The sequence below is a fragment of the Condylura cristata genome, unplaced genomic scaffold (genome assembly GCF_000260355.1).
Source record: "Condylura cristata isolate star-nosed mole 26May11 unplaced genomic scaffold, ConCri1.0 scaffold00023, whole genome shotgun sequence".
Taxonomy (NCBI): Eukaryota; Metazoa; Chordata; class Mammalia; order Eulipotyphla; family Talpidae; genus Condylura; species Condylura cristata.
Window position 1 is genome coordinate 26,751,113 of NW_004567124.1, and position 21,431 is coordinate 26,772,543.

The 21,431-nt window shown below is 41.5% G+C and overlaps 1 protein-coding gene across 1 annotated transcript in view; it reads right to left on the reverse strand.

Annotated features, from left to right (window-relative positions):
• Window positions 1-18,135, reverse strand: part of EIF2AK4 (eukaryotic translation initiation factor 2 alpha kinase 4) — a 95,597-nt gene extending 77,462 nt beyond the window's left edge. Inside the window, exons 1-2 of the mRNA XM_004687926.2 lie at window positions 17,910-18,135; window positions 2,641-2,753 (exon numbers count right to left, since the gene is read on the reverse strand). Coding sequence (XP_004687983.1) covers window positions 2,641-2,753; window positions 17,910-18,053 — 257 coding nt within the window. The 5' untranslated portion in view covers window positions 18,054-18,135. The remainder of the gene's footprint in view (window positions 1-2,640; window positions 2,754-17,909) is intronic.
• Window positions 18,136-21,431: the final 3,296 nt, after the last annotated feature.

A 21,431-nucleotide genomic window follows, 5' to 3' on the forward strand; every position in this document is an offset into this window, starting at 1 on the left:
ACTGATGAGTCATTAACAAGCGTTTCTGAGTATTCTACCTTATGGTATTCTACTGTTGCTATTCATCTATGTGTTCTTGCAGTGTTTCAATGTGACAGGTTGCTATAGTTGTTATCAACTTGGATAGATGGAAATCTGAGAGAAAAATGTTTATACATATGAGAAAAAGAATGAAATGACATATAGTCCTGGGTCTATAATGGTCCATCTAACCTAGTATCCTCTCCCTCACCTTAGCACTAAGGACTACTATGCAGAAAAGGCAAGTTTCCCTAAACCCCATCATCTCAGTGGATAGATGTTTCCCCATAATTACATAATTACTTTTAAGAAATTAAGTAGTCATTATATAGTAGTATTAACACAATGGTGAACAATTCATCTACAATTCTAATTAAACTTAAAAGAAATTTTCCAGTGTTCTCTTTATGCCCTTGCCATATGATTCATAATTTTATGTAGCTGATATTATAAGTTTTACTTCTTATAAGCAGCTCCTTGTTGTTCCTTAAAACATCATTTCATGGGCCCTCCCTGGTGGCACATCAGGTTAAAGCACAGCACTAAGAAGCTAACGTCACTTTCCCATGAGTTCAATCCCCGCCCCGGAGGTGATCCACATGGAAGAGCAGACCTCTCCTGACCCACCTGCTACTCCCCTCAGCAGTGTACTTCATTATTCTGCCTGTTCTGCTCCCCACTCTGTCTCTGGTGAATCCTCTCATGGCCCTGTACCCCAGTTCTGTATGCAGAAATAAATCTTTAAAAAAAATCATTTCATAAGGATCTCCCTGGTAGCACCAGGGGTTAAGTCTCAGCACAATGAAGCTGTCTGCCCCTGCAGCATGAATTCGATCCCCAGCCAGGGAGGTGACCCAGATGGCACAGCAAGCCTCTCCTGTCTTGCCCACTGTTCCCCTCAATAGTGTATTTCAATAGATCTGCCTGTTCTGCTCCCTATTCTGTTTCTGGTGAATCTTCTCACACACACACAACCCTGGCCTTTACCTCAGTTCTTTGATACATAAATAAAACCAATCTTAAAAAAAATCATTTCATGACATGTTTACCAGGTGGGCAAAGAGTTATCTTCATAATCTTCTAGGGTAGTGGCTCTGAACCAGAGCTAACTGTCCTCTATGGGACACCTGGCAATGTCAAGACGGTGTGGACACTCGAAGCCCCTCCCAACACTTCTCACTATGCATCTCTTGCATTCTCTATTCCAAGTTTTATCCTTTACAATAAATGGATAACAGCAAATAAAGTGCCTTTGTGAGTTTTGTGAGTTGCTTTAGCAAATAATCAAACCTGAAGAAGGGTCAGGGAAATCTATGACTTTATAGCCAGTCAATCAAAAGTGTGAGAGTTGCAACTGGCATCGGAGGTCTTGTTTGTGAGGTGTCTGTAAAAACTATGGATAGTTACTAGTGTTACATTTGAATTGTTAGACACTCAGTGTCAAGAAAAATAAAACCTAGAGAAACACTGTATTAATTTAATTACTCTTTAACTTCAAGAAGCTCATCGTGGCCTATCTATTTTCATCTCTTCCATTATCCCTTCGAATAACAAATTCCCTAAATTTACCATCCACTGGGTAAGGCAGTGTTTTCATTTATTTGTCACTTTCCTCCTCTGGTTCTCTGCACAATAAATTCAAACAAAAATCATCCAGGCCAATCTGAGGGAAAGATTACAAGAATATATGGGATACCTCAATAAAAGAATACTTGAGTCCTGATTGCTAACGCTTCTGCCCTACTAGTGATTTCGAACCAGAGGAGCTTGGAAACATGTGGAATCTGTTGTGTGTCTAACTAAAGAACATGCCTGAACATTAATGGGCTACAGACATTAGATGTTTTGTGTGGCCAAGGACAGCCTGAGCAGTGCAGACATACGGGCAGAGGCCCAGAAGTGGGTGACTCTAACTACTCTGTTACTATAGCACTGAAAGTCCAATTAGGCCCAGAGGAAACTCTAAGTCCTAATGCCAACCACACTTTAAGTAAGCAAGAGCTTTAAAAGTCACCAAGCCGGGCCCTCCTTGGTGGTGCAGCGGGTTAAAGCACAGCACTGAGAAGCTAAAGCCACTTCAGCATGAGTTCTATCCCCGCCCTGGAGCTGACCCACATGGGGCATCAGACCTCTCCTGGCCCGCCCGCTGTTTTCCTCAGCAGTGTACTTCATCAGTCTGTCTGTTCTGCTCCCCACTCTGTCCCTGGTAAATCCTCTCACCACCTCTGGCCTGTACCCCAGTTCTGTATGCATAAATAACATAAATCTTAAAAAAAAAAAGTCACCATGCCTTTATCATTTCCTTCTAAGTGGTTATTCTTTCTAGTTTATAAAGAGTTAAACAAACAAAAGCTAACATGTCAAAGGACTCAAATAATCAGTCTCAAGCAAATATTAGTTTCTGTTGTGACTACTCTATAAACATTAGCAGACTTAACTAAGAGATAGGTTTTATGACAAAGTCTATTGCTGATATAGTTTTGATGAAATACAGGTATTAGGAATTAAAGTTTAAATGGAATGGGGGTAGGAAGGAGAAAATACCATTCATTCAACTCATTTCTGCATTGTAAAACAAAGAACTGAAATCACATCAAAGTTATTTATAAATGTACTCACACATCTGGATAGGTTGGTGGGCACTTAACCCTCAAATCCACTTTTACATATACTTCTTCACCAGTCAGGCCCTGAGGGTACAACACTAAATTGATTTCGGGGGGCTCTTTGACCTAAAAAAGAAAAACCAATTTATTTTTTCCCAAGCGGCTAATCATGAACAATTGAGAACAATCATCTTAGCTCCAAAGTTTGTTTTTAAAATATTACATTAATTATATTTTATATAGGCATTTGGTCATATTTTCCCAAAGTATGGTAAAAAAAAAAAAAAACTGGCAACAGAGAGAATGACTTTTTCAAAGTCATCTAAGGAGTGAACCAAAATGTTCCACTTAGTTCCCATTCATTCAAATGTTACTGAATGCCCATAATGTAAGGATGCTGTCCTAGAAACTGGGAATACAGGAATAAATTTAGAGAGATATGAACCCAAATAGCTGAGACAGACTAGAAGACAAATGAACATTTTCTACAAATGGTAATTGTTAAAAGGAAAATAAAACAGAGTCATGGAACTCAGTGGTGAGAGAAGAGAAGATTTCAGCCATATGGATCAGAAAAGGCCTCTTGAGGGACCTCACTGGTAGACCAAGGTGTTAAGTTTCAGCACTATGAAGCTATCCGCAGACACTGTAGCAAATCAAGGCAGTCAGGTCAAAAAGAGAAATGTTATTATTTCACATTTCACAGATAAGAGAAAGCATAAAAACTCTTTTAAGGGCAGCAACATACTTAGCAATAATAAACTAACAGAAATTAGAGCATGCACCTTATGATATGGTGACCTCAATCATATAATTATATAATAAATGTTAAAATAATAACTGAATCATTAACTATGCGTATAAACTATGTAAACTCAATTTTTGTATGGCTTTATAATAATCCTTGTTAAAATCTGTGGTTAGGCTTCAGGAAAACAGCCTGCAAGCATGGCCCTGGGTCAAGTTAAACAGCCTGTGGCGTGGGAGGGCCGTCATCAATTCATTTACCCACTGCCTTGCCACTGCACTTATAGGCAAAGACTGCCAGGCACTGTTATTACGTACAGGTGAGAAAATAGATCTGATTCCGGATGTCAGGGAACTCTTCTGGTGGGGGAAATAAATGATAATGTATAAATACACGTCTAGAAAGTGTCATTGAAGAGATAACATGATGTCCTTGAAGGGTGACAGAATGGGCCACTCCAAAATATACCACTTTGCCCTAAGTAAGAATCATTTTGAGTTAAGGCACTTGAAAAGCAGAAGGGCACTCTGACCCCCTCTTTTCTTCCTGAAAGCTGGAGATAAAACTCTTCCATGAAAGATGCCTTCCCTCTTCTACTAAGAGAAAAACATTATGTTTTTCACAGTCACAGGGGACCAAGGCTAAGCGATTTCTGTACAAATAGAACTTGTTAAAATAATTGTTCTCTTCCTTTAATCTTTGCACATACTTGAACTACTGCTCCACATTTGCTCTCTAAGTTCAACCAACCATACAAATGTTTAGGTGAAGGTTCCTTGGCCTTCTGTTTTCATCTGGGGTTCCTATGTACATGTAAAAGACTCTATGTCTCTCTGGTTAGTCTGTCTCAGTTCATTCGATTCTCAGACCCAGCCTGCTCTCTCTTGCCTACATTCTGCTGAGGCAATGTTATGGATGTGTAGGGACACTCTCGGGTCTGGTCATCTGGGAACCTTACCTGAGATGTGTCATTTAGGCTGAGACAAGCCAGAGCCCAAGCATTCCAGACAAGGGAAGAACATGTAAAGAGACTCCAAGAGTATAAGAGACTGGTGTATTCCAAAACCTAGAAGGCCAGTGTGTCTGGAACATAGGAGGGAAGGAGGAGACCAGGTAAAGCATACATGGTAGGAATGGCTGGCTCACACAGGGCCTAGACAACCAGGCGAAATATTTTGCAGGATTTAACATTTTCTTCTTTAAAGATTTATTTATTTATGCATACAGAACTGGGGTACAGGCCAGAGGCGCAGTGAGAGGATTCACCAGAGACGGAGTGGGGAGCATAACAGGCAGATCGACAATGTACACTGCTGAGGGGTGCAGTGGGTGGGTCAGGAGAGATCTGCTGCCCCATATGGGTCACTTCTGGGGCTGGGACAGAACTCTACACTGAAGCGGCTGCAGCTGGCTTGCAGTGCTGCGTTTTTACCCTTTGCGCCACAAGGGAGGGCCCGCAGCTGGTACATGCTAGACTTCCTTGAGAGTGAGACACTTCTTGAAAATGTTAAGTCTGGGCCTTCCCTGGTAGCACGACAGGTTAGGGCGCAGCAATGCAATCTAGCTTCAGTTGCTTGGGTGCAAGTTCGATCCCCACCCTGGAGGTAATCCACATGGCGTGGCAGACCTCTCATGCCGTGGCAGACCTTTCATGGCATGGCAGACCTCTCCTGTCTCTCCATCTCACCTTCTCGCCTGCTGCCTGCTGCTCCCCTCAGCAGTGTACTTCGTCATCTGCCTGTTCTGTCTCTGGTGAATTCTTTCACTACCCCTACACCTCTGGTCTGCATCCTGGTTCTGTATGCATAAATACATCTTTAAAAAAAAAAGATGAAGAGATGGTTCCTTTATATTAAAGCAAACAAACAAAAACACCATGTACCAGTCGCAGTTAGCATTAGCTTACCATGCCGTGCCGTGGAAAACAGAACCTGATAGCCTTGTAAGGACATTCCTGGCCTCCCAGCCAATCATACTATTTCCACACTGTCTCTCTTAACATTCAATAAACTCTCTTGCCCAAAATCCCCGTGGAACAGTGATCCACTGCCTGTGAGACATCCATTCATTGTTTCGTCCTGAGCAAACCTCATCAAACACCTTACTAAGTGTTGTTGTTTCAGTTTTGCCATTTGACAGCACTCCTGCTGAGACAGCACAGGGCCTGCAGGTAACTTAGGCAAGCGCAGGCTATGCAGGCACAGCAGAGTCCACTGTGATGAGGGGCGAATTCCAGGGGAGAATTCGCACACGCCAAGACCAGACAATGCCTTCACAGAGGTGTGGGTTTGAGCATTAAAGGGACAGAGATTGGGGCGACAGATGCAGGGGATGTGAAATCCAGGCACAAGTTTCAAAGAAGGGAGACACTACGACACTATTGCAGGGTAATCTCCAAGGAAGGGGAGGTTCCAATTTCCCTGACCCACCCTCTGGACAGTGGAGCGGGGCAGGGAGGTAAGCTAGAAAAGACTGAGAGAGAAGACCGGGCCGAGAAGTGGAGACAGATGGAGAAGGAAGAAGCCTGGAGGAGGCACGTGCAGCGGAGAGACAAATGAAGAAGCTGCGCTTGCTTCTCGGCCTAGGACTCGGACCAGGGGCTTGGGAGGCGTGGAAGGAGATACTTGAAACTGATGCAGGTGAGAGACCTGTGGGCAGGTTGATAATGATAAAAATCATTGTCTTGACTTTGAGGTTGCTCTTTTCCTTCTAGACTGGCCTGGTCCCTTCTGCCCCTTTTCTATGGTTCCATGCCAAAAGGTATCTTGGACTTGGGGAAAGCTTTTGGCCCCAGAAGTCCCACTTTAGGCCAACCCTGTTTAGCTGGTTGTGGGTTTAGCTACCCACATGGGGGTGGGTAGTTTTAGTGCTTGATTTGAAAACTATATTCTTTCCCTTCTCTTCTCTCAATAGCACACTAATTGTATTAAAGTTCCTCTCCACTGAAGGGCTTATGTACTAGTTTGTTTTGTCTTGATGCAGAGGATGGCAGAACCCCTTTAGAGCAGGTAGGTCTGGCATCCTGGAGTACCCTTACTCCTACCCAATAAAAACACGACAACATGTGAGGATATTGACAAGAACGTTATGGAAGAGCAGGAAAGAAACAAAATTAGGATCTAAAGCAGCAATCCTTTCCTTTCCTGCTGAGAAGTATTGTATCCAGGAACAAGAGACAGCTGGACTTTAATTACAGAGTGTGTGGCTCGTCTTCCAAAGTCTTAAAAAAGAGAAAGAAGGATGCCTCCTTAGTGGCACAGGGGTTAAAGTTTCAGTGCTCTCAAGCTATCACCAGCCACTGCATCATGAGTTTGATCCCCAGCCAGGGAACTGGCCATATAGTGCAGCAGACCTCTCCTGTCTTGCCTGCTGCTCCCCTCAGCAGTATATGTTGATGAATCTACCTGTTCTGCTCTCCATTCCGTCTCTGGTGAATCCTCTCACCCACCCACACCTTGGCCTGTACCCCAGTTCTTGTATGCATAAATAACTAAAATTAAATTTTAAAAAAGGGGCAGAAGGCCCAAAATGGAATCACTTGTGCTAAGGCATACACCATCAAGCTCTAACAGGGTGGTCCCCAGGAAAAGGTTCCCTGACCCTCCTAGAAGGAGGGTGGAGCTGAGCAGGGAGGAGAAGAATCAGGAGAGGAGACGGAAGAAGATGGAAGCAGGATAGGGATCCAGAAGGAGAACTGAGGGAGGCACATGGAGCACAGAGACATGCAAAGAAGCTTTGTCTTGTTTCCTGGTCCTGTTGAAACAGATGTGGGGGAGAGACCTGTGTGGAGGTTGACTATGGCAGTGTTTATCTTGATTTTGTTCTTTTCCTCCCAGACTTGTCTAACCATTTCTGACCCTTTTTATGGGTCCTTGCCAGAGGGTGCTTTAGACTTGTGGCCGGTTTGCAGGCCTTGCTCTGGGCCAATCCCCTTTAGATACTTTTATCCATAAGGGGATGGGTAACTTTGGGTGTTTGATTTAGAAACTATATCCTTTATGTGTGCTGTATTGCACACTGATCGTATTAAAGTTTCTTTCCATTAAAGGTCTAAATATGGCTTGTCTTGATGCAGTGGATGGCAGAAGCTAGAGCAGGCAGGTTTGGTGGTTCAGGGGTGCCCTCTCCCTGCCCTGTAACAATGCCAAGATTTACACTAACTCCCAAACCCTGACAGGAATATAATCTTAACCAGTCTGGAATCACTTAGCCAACATTAAGAAGGTAATCTGCCTGATAAAGCAGTTTGTCTTCCAAGGCCAAGGGGAAATGGCCCAGCCTGCAATAATCTACTTTCTTGTAGCTCCTTTCCTGTTTTTTAAGTCTTCCATTTCACACTGCCCCTTCAAAGCTCTTCTATTCACTAGATGGAATATTGCTTAAGAATTGCTTAATAAATCAATTTATCCCTAAATTTTCGTGGCTGATTTTTTTTTTAACAATAGGAAAAAGAGTACATGAAAGGAAAAAGCTGGTGGATTTAAGTTTCTTCTGAAGAATCTCAATGGGATGAGGAGAGAATGAACACACAGGACCCCTCACGTCCCCTCTTCATGGAGTGTGGGCCAGCTTGATAACTATTTTATTTACTAGGAAGAATTTTCTAGGGGAAACATTTAGCTTTTTAGAGCTGCTAAAAAAAAAAAAGGGAAAAACAAACAATAACCTTGACCAGCTATTAAAACAGCCTTACTTTTAGAAAAACTTTTTTATTATGGAAATTTCCAAACAAAGGTTGATAATGACACAAATGAACACCATGTAAACTGCCTCCAGTTTCAATATTTACCAAGTTAAGGCCAATCTTTTATCTATATGTTGCCCCTCCCCTCCATCATCACCTTGGATTATTGTGAAGTAAATCCTATCAACCAGTCTGCTTTGTCATTATTCATTTCCTAACAATCTGGTAGAGTACGTGGAAGAGCTATAAAAAGTACAATGCTAGTTAGACTCAAACAAAATTTTATGAATACTTTGTCCAGATCAAATATTGACAAATTTCCTCATCTCAGAGATGACAAATTTTGGAGAGATGTTCCAATCACCTACTTAAGAGTTTGTCAAGAAAATATTTTAGTTTCTTCTTTGATGTACAGTCACTTCAGGAAATGTGCAATATGACAGTACCAAAGTAGAAAGAGGCCTTACCTTAAGAGCCAACTTATCTTAAACTAATATATTTTCACTTGCTCATTATTTTGCCTTTCACTTTTCCATATAGCTGTTGATCAGTGGAAACCAAATTTCAGAATAGTAAATGAGGACAATGCTCTAAATTCTTATTGACTGGGAGTTTAAAAGAGGTAAAAGAAATAAGAAATAGGGGAAATGTCATACACAAAAGGTGTTCTTAAAGGCAAGTTAGGCCCAATGTGAAAGAGGCAAGTCATGATGTGACTTGCCTCAAGCACACTACCCAGAAGTAATGGTAAGATCCTGTTTTTGAAGCAACACAACTAGAATTGTTCTCTCTAAATAGGAAAGAATCAAGATTCAGGTAACTACAAGAAGCAGAACAATAATTATCAATAAGGTATATAAATAGAAATGTAAGAGAGGTTTTAGGTTCACCAAGGAAGGGTGAAGCAGGGCAGGGCGAAGAAGCTAGAGAAGATTGGAAGAAGGACGGGAGGTGCTCAAGAAGACCTGGAGGAGGCACATGGAGCAGAGAGACATGGGAAGAAGCTGCGCTTGAATCTTGACCTTGGACTTGCACCAGCAACTTTGGGGACATGGAACCAGATGCTTGAAAGGGAGAGAGACACGGGTTAGAGACCCAGGGGGAAGTTGACAATAGCAACCTTTATCTTGACTTGTACTTTAATTTTGCTCTTTTCCTTCCAGACTTGCCTGGCCTTTCTGCCCCTTCCCTCTGGTCCCCTGCCAGGAGGGGCCTTACGCTTTGGGCAAGCTTTTTTGGTTCAGTGGCTCCACTTTGGGCCAACCCTGTTTGGCTGGGCATTTACCCACGGTAGATAATCCTGGGTGTTCAATTGAAAATTGTTTCAAACTATATTATTTCTCTTCTCTCCACACTGTTGTATTAACGTTCCTTTCTAGTGAACACATTAACACATTAGTTTGTTTTGTCTTTGATGCAGCGCATGGCAGAACCCACTTAGAACAGGCAGGATTGGGGGGCCCCAGGGTGCACCTCTCACTTAACAGAAACTATAAACCCAAACCAAAGGACAGACCTTCCTTCACCCAGTATGGCAATACTTGTGCAATATTTAGACAGCACAGGCTCATGAAGTTAAGTTGTATCTGCATAAGTGATGTAACAAGTCTAGTTTTATCTCCCATGGAAAATGAAACTATAATCTGAGTGTAACTTTCTTGGAAAATGGTATAGAATCACTGTACAAGAAGCAAGTTTCAGAAAAGTACTACTTGGGGACTGCACATTTTAAAATTTTTTACAACAAACAATGCTTACTAAAGCACAGTGAATCCAATTAAGGATTGTTGATAAACCTCGGGGAAGGAGAACTTACCCACCAGTCTCTGGAAACATCAGGTAGAACATCAGTATGGGGAACCCTGGGGTCTAAAAAGACATAGGGAGCCTCCCTGGTAGCTCAATGGGTTAAAGCACAGCACTATGTAGCTGCCTGCAGCAACTACAGCAAGTTGGATTCTGGGCCAGGGAGATGAACTAACACAGCAGAACTTTCCCGTCTTGCCCACTCTCCCCTTAACGACGTTCAGTCAGTCTCCCCCTTCTGCTTCCCACACTGTCTCGGATGAACCCTTTCACCCCCACAGACCTCTGGTCTGTACCCCAGCTTTTGTATGCATAAATAAATAAGTCTTAAAAAAAAAAAAAAACAAAAACAAAAAGTAGTTAGTATACTGCAAACACTTCTGGGCTGGACCAGCCAGGTAACAATAGATAGGTCAAGTGCTCCAGTTACTTCCATAGCAGAGTAACACTAGTAGGAGAGTAATTATGATGGTGGTAAGCCTAGATAATTATGATGGGAAGAGAAGAATTTTGGTGCAAAGTTAAATGTTTCAACACTTCAACTTTAAGACGAGCATGAATCCCATGAGTGGCTTGGATAAAGGGACAGGCTCAGAGACATAGAGGAATAGTGTAAGAAAACCTAATGGTTTGTCCAATCTGAGTAATGTCAACCCAAAAAGCAGGACACTGAAGCTACTAGGTTGACTAGCTACTTTAAAAAAAAAAAAAAAAGATTTATTTATTTATGCATATGGAACTGGGGTACAGAGGTCAGAGGTGCAGGGGGCAGTGAGAGGCTTCACCAGAGTAGAGTGGAGGGCAGAACAGGCAGATTGATGAAGTACACTGCAGAGAGGTGCAGTGGGCAGGTCAGGAGAGGTCTGCTGCACCATATGGATCACCTCCAGGACAGGGATCAAACTCATGCTGAAGTGGCTTTAGCTTCTTAGTGCTGTGCTTTAACCTGCTGCACCACCAGGGAGGGCACTGACTGGCTACTTATAAGGTCTTTATCTTTGGCTGACAGTTTAATTGCACCAGAGTGGTATTCCTCTCCAAAAGGCATAGATTGTGAGATAATTCTCAGCAGAGACTATTAATTGTTCTCCAGTATCCATTCTTCTTATATCTTAGCAATAGAAACACTGATTTTTAGCTGGATACATATTCCTTTGCAGTTAAAAATGACCACTGGGTTAATTTCTGGTCAATAAGATGAAAGACCTATCAGATACATGTTCTTAATCTCTTTTACTTTCCAGCTGGCTAGAATATAGATGTGATGGTTGGAGGTCAGACAGACATTCTGGAGTACCAGGGGAATAGATGATGGAATAGTAGACCAGACTTTTTTTTCTGCTAGACCATATAATGATCTCATTTTTAAGGAAGTTTTTATAGTGTTTTTTTTTTAATACCATTTTAGATTCCCATCAATAGTAGAAAGGGTTCCAATGCCTCTACATTATCACCAAAGGCACAACAGTCTTTCCATTCAAAACAAACACAAAACTTGGTTGTTACTTTAAGCTAAACGTAATGCTAACCAATACAGGAGTATTGGGGGGCGGGTAAGAGGGGAAATAACATTCAGGACATAGTGCTTTTGGAGATAAGAACAGAATATCTGTTGGGCTTTTCTCAAAACTTTTAAGCAAGCCATGTTTAGGATATCAAATATGAGCTCATGTTAAAGCATTCAAGGGCTCCCAGAGTTTAAAAGAAGTTGATTACAAAACTATTTAACATGGCCTCCCTCGTGGTGCTATCAAGCTGTATTTATCAAGCCAGGCACTGCCTCACAAGTTCCATCCCTGGCCAACCAGGGAGCTGACCCACAAGGCACAGCAGACCTTTCCTGTCTAGTCTGTTATTCCCTTCAGCAATGTGTTTTAGTACATCTGCCTGTTCTGCTCCCCATTGTCTCTGGTGAATCCTCTCACCTACACCTTACTCCCCCCCCCCACCTTTAGCCTACACCTTGTATGCATAAATAAAAAAATAAACAAATAAAAACAAAAAACTATTTAACAACCCAGATGTACTGGGGATGCAGTAAGGTGTGGCTGCCTTCATTTCTTCAGGAGCATATGGCAGTTGGAATTCAGTGTTGATAAAATCTTTGATTTAACTTGCATAAAGAAACAACGAATTCCTAGAATTCAAGTAAATACAGAGGCAAGTAAATATAAAGTAAGGGATAACCAAAATTTTCAAAGTATTAAAGGTGAGAAAAACACAGTGTAGAATATATCAGCTACAAAATACACAAAATCCTATAAGAAAAAATTTTTGTTATGAAGATTGGAAATGTAAATTCCACAAAGCAGCATAATAAGGGGTACTGGAGAGGAAGCCATATATTGCTACAATAAGATGAGTCAAATTTGCTACTTAATGGGATCCTAAAGCTGGATAATCTCCAAAATTGTCATAAAACAGCCAAATACTCTAGCATATAAGCAAAGAGGAAACAAACTCAGTCCTAAATCTTAAGAGCCCACACCTCATTTAGAGCTCATCCAAAAATAATTATAAAATACAAAGCATTTACTCTTTAAAACAAACCCAAGGATCTTAATGTTATAGGACCCCTGGCATCTAGACCTTACCTGTCTAACTATGTAACTGAATCTTTGTAATTCAGCCATTCAGCAGTGTGAGAAACAGACCGGCCACCCCACAGAAGAAGTGGCAGAAGGCTGACTCAGAAGCAACACAGATCTTAGTAGCATGCTGAAACATAAAGCCTGGGTAGACTTAAGGTGCTTATGAGAAACATGTAACCCAGTACAGCCGTGCCCAGTATAGCTCCTCCTAAAAACAACAGTGTAGCTACACTTACTACTACAGGACTGTACACTTAAAAATTGTAAAGGGGGGCCCTCCCTGGTGGCGCAGCAGGTTAAAGCACTGCACTGAAAAGCTAAAGCCACTTCCACATGAGTTCAATCCCCGCCTGCCCTGGAAGTGACCACATGGCACGGCAGACCTCTCCTGACCCGCCCGCTGCTCCCCTCAGCAGTGTACTTCGTCGACCTGCCTGTTCTGCTCTCCACTCTGTCTCTAGTGAAGACTCTCACTGCCCCTAAGCCTCTGGCCTGTATCCCAGTTCTGTATGTACAAGTAAATAAATCTTAAAAAAAAAAATTGTAAAGAAGGGTCTCCCTGGTGACACAAGGGATTAAAGCACCGCATTATGAAGCTCTCCGAAGCCACTACAGCACGAGTTTGATCCCTGGCATGGAGCTGACCCACATGCACATGGCACAGCAGACCTCTCCTGACTCATCTGCCGCTCCCCTCAGCAGTGTACTTCATCAATCTGCCTGTTCTGCTCCCCACTCTGTCTCTGGTGAATCCTCTCACCACCCCAGTACCTCTGGCCTGTACCCCAGTCCTGTAAGCATAAATAAATAAATATATTTTTAAAAAATTATAAAGATGGTATATTTTATGCTTTTTTTTTTTTTTACAATTATATGGAAAAGAAAATTACATAAGTCTGGGCCATCCCTGATGGTGCAATGGGTTAAAATGCAGCACTACAAAGTTAGCTGCAGCGGCTTCAGCAGAGTTCAATCCCTGGCCAGGGAGCTGATCTACATGGTACAGCAGACCTCTCCGGTCTTCCCACTGCTCCCCTCAGCAGGGTATTTCAGTCAGTCTACTTGTTCTGCTCCCCACTCTGTCTCTGATGAATCCTTCCGATTCCTGCACCTCTGGCCTGTACTCCAGTTCTATATGCATAAATAAATAAATCTTTAAAAGAAAATTACACAATTCGAACCAACTTAAGGTGTTTCTCCAGAATTGTTATGTAGGATTCTACTCATCATATTGTCCTTAAATTTTAATGGCAAGGCTTTGCTCACCGGGGCCTCTGTTTTCTCACCTGCGCCTCTGTTTTCTCACCTGCTTCAGAGCTCCTGCTATTCTACAATGTGGGGAAGAAACTAGTCTATGTGAAAACATAGCAAAACTAGAAATAAAGTAACATGTGCAAAATTAGTAACTTGGACAGGTGTTGGGTTTCAAGTCTGTGAAGATGTCAAAAATAAAAATGACAGTAAAGTCTCAGAAAATGGAAATTAGATACCATTTTTCTAAATTTCGTGCCAGATGTCTTAATCACTGGTTTCTTCTAATATCTTCTTCTAAAAACAAAACGTTTTTGTAACTAACTTATAAAAATCACCAAGTTCATTCATCTTCTGTTCTTAATTATTTGTCTGGTTACCAAACTGGTAAGAATTTTTTTAAGTGCTATATTCCTTAAGGTTTAATAACCTATAGCTCCATTTTAAACCAACATTAAAATATTGAGAATCTGACTTCTCCCCAAACTAAATATATGTAATAAAAGGGTTAGCATAATTTTCTGAACAAGGCAAGTCATTTTAAATAGTTCATATGGGAAGACTAAAGTAAAGCTAGTCAGGAAAATTCTGTAAAATAAATGGTAACTCGGGCTCTCCCTGGTGGTGCAGCAGGTTAAAGCACAGCACTAAGAAGCTAAAGCCACTTCAGCATGAGTTCAATTCCTGCCTGCCCTGGAGGTGACCACATGGCATGGCAGACCTCTCCTGACAAGCCTGCTGCTCCCCTCAGCAGTGTACTTCATCAGTAGGCCTGTTCTGCTCCCCATTCTGTCTCTGGTGAATCCTCTCACCACCTCTGCACCTCTAGCTTGTACCCCAGTTAGGTTGCATAAATAAATGAATTAAAAAAAAAAAGGTAACTGTTAAACACTAAAGCTTGTTATAAATGCATAATACTTAAAGCACTATGGCAGTAATGGTTAAATAAACTAATGGGGTAGAACAATGCCAATAAACAGACCCAGACATTTAGGAATTACCTCATTCAATAATAAATTTCAGCACTTTCACGAAGCACTGGGCATGTAGGTGTGAACAAATGCATGGACTGGGACACCAAGCACATAGACACACATAATGTAAAGGTGGCATTTCAAATTAGTAGTGGAAAAGAAACAAATTAGTGATGTTATTCTATCTGGCTAGTGGTGGGTGGGAGAAGGCAGACTATATTCATACTTAGATGGAGCTAAGGCCTTTTTTAAAAGGGTATTTTATATGACGGGTTAAAAACAAAATCGCAAAAGAATTAAAGAAAACATCAAAGAATATTTTTTTGGTAACATTGGAGTAGGGATGTTTTTTCTATTAAAAAAAAAAAGTCTCAGGACCAGAATGCAAAAAAAAGAAAAAGTCAAGTGACTTTACTTGTGAGTAAAATGTAGTATAGACACACCTTGACTTATAAATTTGTAAACGTGAACCCATTTTATAAATCAAAATTTCAATAAATTAAAAAAAAATCAAAATAAAATAAACAGCCTCCCTGGTGTCCTAGCGGTTAAGTTCAGCTCTATCACTTCTAAGGCCTGAGTTCAATCCCATCCATGAGCTAGCCCACGCATGGTGCAGCAGATGTCTCCTACGCTGCCTCCCCTTCGCAGTAATTTTCCTGTTCGGCTGACACTTGTCTCTGGTAAATTGTCTCACCCCTCTGCACCTCTGGCCTATACCCCAGTTCTCCTACTCTATAAATAAATAAAACTTTAAATAAAATAAACAAGGTCAAATGTGCTTTAAAAAGTGTAAGTGACAATGAATTTGTGCCTGATTAATTGAAAATAAAGATTCAAAGAAAAAAAAGTAAAATACTGGATAAATATCAAAATATACATGGTTAACTATGAAAAAAAACATTTGTAATATATGATCCAAAATGCTAATTTGCTAAGATATAAAGAGCTCTGACAAATGAATATGAAAATATATACAACTGAGTGGAAAAGACTGAACCAAAGAACACAAGAAACAGTTCATAGAAAATGACATATTTGTAAACGTGGTCTACGCAATTTAGAACTAAAGAAATAATAATGTTTCATATCTCTATTTGTAAAGATGAAAAAGCCTGACATATACAATATTGGTGAAGAAGTAGGAAAACAAACACATTCATACATGACCGGTGAACTCAGAGACAGAAGCAAGTTTTTAAAGCAAAGAAGTTTGCAACAGCTATTAAATTATAAATGACCCTTCCCTGACATGGAAAATTAACCAAGATTAATAGTAAATTATATTTTAAACTAGTAGTGTACAAAGTTTTCTTAACATGTAAAATAAGTTTAGTATGCACTCCCCAAATGCTTAGTTGTTCATAAATGAGAAACATATGCTCCTAAACTGAAACACAATATATTAGATAACACATCCCACCAAAAGTTTTAAAAAACTAAAGTTTATTCAGATCAACAAATTTCGACCTGAATTTACTGGCAGCAAATTTAGCTTGAACTGACACATGGCTATTAATAGTCTTTAATTATCCAGTTTAGTGTGACTATTTGAACATTTACACATTCATTAGTGTTTCACTGGGGATGGTGCCCAGACTCCAGAGGGAAAGTTAGGTAAGGGGTGGAATTTGCACACATGTATGTGATCTATATCAGAATTCAGAAAACACTTCCCAATTCTGAAACCCATCAGGTCTCAAGGATCATGGATAGAGGATTGTGGAGCTGCATAACCTTTCCCTGACTGGTAAATAGCTGATAGTAATAAGCACCTGTTTAATGACTACAGGGACTCATCTTTATAACCATGTATTATTTGACTGTAGGGCCTAAGAAAGTGTTGAAGCTATTGACCTGTGCACCATAAGCTGCAGGCACTTATTTTAATGTTCTATCTGTTTTTCATAGTTTTTGTTTTGTTTAATTTAGTCTTTTATATTGTCATACAGTTCGCCAGTTGTAAATTCTGGGATTACTGTTATCCCTACCTATAATAGTTTATTTTCTCTTTCTGTAGCATAAGGCTAGATAACTACACCTGTATAAAATAAATAAATTGTCTCTGAATGAAGTTTTAGGGGCTTTATGGTGAGTTCAGGTGCACAATTTGCTAACCATTATGGTTTCTTACTGAATCTAATTTCTGATCCTCAATGTTTAGAAACAAAGTAGTTATTAGATGACCAGACAGTTATGTTACTGTCCTAAGTATGTATAAAGGAGTATTTATATTTTTACTGTTTCATGTTAAAATTAACTGTTTGGAATATTTTTGGACTGATTTTTTCCCAGGCCTGTAGTCCCCAAACCTAAAACAATAAATATTTAACGAAAGAAGAAGCACATTGAGTGAGAGTGAGAGAATGTTTTACCCTGCTGACCAGAAGACCCTACTTATTGAGGAAGTGGTGGATGTGTAAATAAGGCTGCTGTGAAATACCAAACTTAAAGGCAGAAGAAGGAAGGCATTATCTTGTAAATAACATTCAGAGATAATAGCTTAATGGATCAAGTCTGCCAGGGTGGGGAAAACTTTCACTACCAACTGCTTATCGTGTGCCTTAATTTCCTAGCACAAATGAAAATATTTTAAACCAACCGCTATTTAAAAAGGTCTAGGCTCAAGACACTCCCTTTCCATTACAGTCAAGAGGAATGTATTCCATAAACTTTGCTAAGTGCTGGAGAGGAAGGTACAAAAGGAAATTTTTTCCGTATTGAAAAACGGTGCAGCTACCTCACTGGTCAGTGAGGATTATGTAGTTTATAGCTCTGAACACAAGGGAGGGTGTAGAAAATTCTGATTGAGGGCGTCAGAAAAGTCCGTGTAAGCTCACCTAGAACAAAGTTGCCAAGGGTGTTACCAAATGCGCCCTTGTATCAAGCTCACAGTCTTTCAATAGGGAAAAGGGGGTAAGATCAGAAGGAGGAAAGAAGGTTATCATATCAATGGGAATGAGAAGCAGTGCCAAGAGAGTGGTAGGAGCCGACTTGGGCATAAGACTGCGTGTAGAATTGTGTCCAGCTGTAATTCTGGAGATCCGTGGAGAAGCTGCGAATGCAAGGTCAAAAACTGCGCTTGGGTAGAACCGGAGGCATGAAAGGATAGCAGAATATTAAAGGGGATCAACGGCTCGTCTGCAACTGGGCCAGCCAGGAGAGGTCGGGCGGAAGGGAGGCTGGGCCGCAGCGCGCCACTCGGGGAGCGACGAGCCACGTTCCTACCGGTTCATAGGCGTCGGGCCGCAGGTCCTGAAAGTCGGCGCCGTAGATGGCCTCCAGCGCCTGCAGCTCGTGGTCCTGTCGCTGCGGGTAGCTCTCTGATGGCTCGTCTCGGCTGCGCCCGAGGGCCCCACGGCCCCCAGCCATACCGCCAGAATGACCCAAGAAAGGCGGCCTTGCAGTGGCCGAGGACCCTAGGCCCGCTGCGCGGCAGGGACCAGCCCGTGGGGCGGGGCTGCACGCCCAGGCGGATCTGTGGGCGGGGCTCCATGCCGAGGCGGATCTGTGGGCGGGGCTCCACGCCAAGGCGGATCTGTGGGCGGGGCTCCACGCAGGAACTGGAGTAGGGGTAAGCTTGCTCGTGGGTCCGGCTGCATTCTGCACCTGTGGAGGGGATCCCAGTCCGTGCTCTGGTTCAGTTTGTTGTCGAACGTGGAGCTGGAGCGAATAACTAACCGCGGAGATGGCTTAACTCACACTGGAAAACGTGCGAGCGCCGATCAGTTAGGATGGAATGATAGCACCTAATGATATGGTTATCACAAGTAAGTTTTATTAGCACAACCTGCTCTGACTTCTTTACCCAGGCAAGGATAATAAAACAAAACTCTTAAAGGACAGATTTTGATGGGTTTTCAAGTTATTTATAGTTTCACTTTGAACCTTCCCAGGAGTAAAAATTGGAACTACTATTTCCCTATCCCCGAACCCCTACCGCCCAGGTTTTCTGTTGTTTTTTTTTTTGTTTGTTTGTTTTTAATTATTTATTCATACAGAACTGGGTACAAGCCAGAGGTTCCGGGGGCGGTGAGAGGCTTTACCAGAGACAGACTGGGGAGCAGAACAGACAGATGAACAAAGTACACTGCTGAGGGGAGCAGCAGGCCGGTTAGGAGAGGTTTGCCACGCCGTGCGGATCACCTCTGAGGCTGGGGATCAAACTCACTGAAGCTGATGCGGCCAGCTTGCAGTGCTCGTCCTAACCTGCTGCGCCACCAGGCAGGGCTTGTTTTTGTTTTTTAAACCTCATCTCCTTAACTATAGGTTTAACATAGGGTGCGTGTTCCCTACATTCCCACCTTAGGGACTCCAGTACCCCTCTGCAGTTTCAACAGAAGTATGTTTTTCCACTCAAGTATCTTTTAATATATTATTTAAATATGTATTTATTTATTTATGTGCACAAGAGGTGGGGTATAGGCTATAGAGCGGGGTAGAGGGCTTGAGAGAACACCAGAGACAGTGAGGAGCAGAACAAGCAGATGTACTAAAATATGCTGCTGAAGGGAGCAGCAGGGAAGAATGAAGAGGTCTGCTGCACTATGTGCCAGCTGAAGAGATCTGCTGCACCATGTGCCAGCCTGGTTTGGAACTCATGGTGTAGTGGCTAGCAATAGTTTGATACTGCTCTTTAACCCTGCACCACCAGGGAGGCCCCTCACTCAGGTATCTTTTCGAGCTACATTCCCATAGAGAGAATTATGATCCCTGCCTGGCTTACTGAATGTGAAGTTAGGGGGTCTTTCTGTTACAGTGACTCATATTTTATCATAAATCATTTTTTCCTATAAATATGTAACTATGTATCTTTTTATAGATGAGGATATTTTACAAACAATATAATATCATCCTTACACCTTAAAAAAGTAAATACCCGGGCCCTCCCTGGTGGCGCAGTGAGTTGGAGTGCTGCAATGCAAAGCTAGGCCAAGCCATAACCACTTCAGTGCAAATTTGATCCCCACCCTGGAGGTGATCCACATCGCGCAGCACCTCCTCTGCTGTCTGGACTGCTGCTCCCTTAACAGTGTACCTGGGCAATCTGCCTGTTCTGCTACTCTGTATCTGGTGAATCCTCTCCTGCCCCTGCATCTCTGGCCTGTATCCCATTTCTGTATGCATAAAAAATTAAAATCTTTTTTAAAAATGTAAATACCCAGCTCAAAATTCTCTGTTTGCCTAAAATTAAGATCTGAACAGATGCAGGATCTATAAAGGACATAAAACAGCATGATTTGAAGAGGGTAGTATTGTTATTAATTCCTGATCTTAATGGCTGTGGCATGTAGACAAATGCCCTTGTTACTAAGAAATTTCTATCTTAAAGGATAAAAGGGATTACATATGGAATTAGTTCCTAAATGATTCACAAATTAAAGAAATGGTAATAAACCAATTTGAAGAGTACATGAAAATTCTTTTGAACACTTCTGTAACTTTTATTTCAAAATAAAAATTTTATACAATGAAAGAAACTGACGCCCTTTTACACTGTGGTGATATTATTTATTATTTTTTTTCAGTGATTTATATATCTGTATCCTAAATTAATTAGGAACTTTATTTATTTATTTATTTATGCATACAAGAACTGGGATACAGACCAGAGGTGGGGGTGGGGTGGGGTATATGTGTGTGAGAGGATTCACCAGAGACAGAGTGTGGAGCAGATCTTCTGAAATCACTGCTGAGGGGAGCAGCAGGCAGGACAGGAGAGGTCTGCTGCACCATGTGGGTCCCCTCCCTGGCCAGGGATTGAACTGCTGCTGCAATGGCTGCCGATATCTTCATAGTGCTGCCTTTTGACCCCTTGCACCACCAGAGAGGGCCTAGTATTATTTTATAGTCCTATCAGTTTACAGAGCTCTAGTTATTCAATATCCTTGACAGTGATTGGTATTCTCAATCTTTTAAACCTTAAGCCTTTTAATAGACCTATAGTAGTATCTCATTGTGTCTTAATTTGCATTTCACTAATTATTAATGATGTTGAGAATCTTATTATATGCTTATTCAGTACCCATTTATCATGTCTATTCAAGACTTGCTTATTTATAAATTGGGTTGTTTGTTTTCCTATTGTTGAGGTTTGAGAATTCTTTATACAATCTAGATGAAAGTGCTTCATCAGATATGTGATTCGACAGGTTTTCTGCCAGTTTGGGCTTGCCTTTTCATTATCATAAGAGTGTTTTACAAAGTGCATGATTCTCATTTTTAACAAAGTTCAATTTATCATTTTTTTCTTATAAGTCATGTTTTGGTGTCCTAGCCAAGATTTCCTTGGTTTCTTCTAGAAGTTATAAATTTTATATTTTACAAATAAGTATATCACCCAGTTTAGTTAAAAAGTTAAAAATATTTGGCCCTCCCTGATGGCGCAGTGGGTTAAAGCCCAACACTAAGAAGCTTAAGCCACTTCTGCATGAGTTTGATTCCAGCCTGCCCGGGAGGTGACCACGTGGCGCAGCAGACCTCTCCTGACCCACCTGCTGCTTCCCTCAGCAGTGTACTTTGTCGATCTGTCTGTCCTACTCCCCACTCTGTCCCTGGTGAATTCTCTCACCCTCCGCATCTCTGGCCTGTACCCCAGTTCCATATGAATAAATAAATCTTTAAAAAAAAAAGTTAAACATATTTACCACATGATATAGTTATTCCACTCCTAGATATTTACTTAAGATAACTGAAAACGTATGTCCACACAAAGACTTGCATGAGCATTCATAGCACCTTAATCCCCAA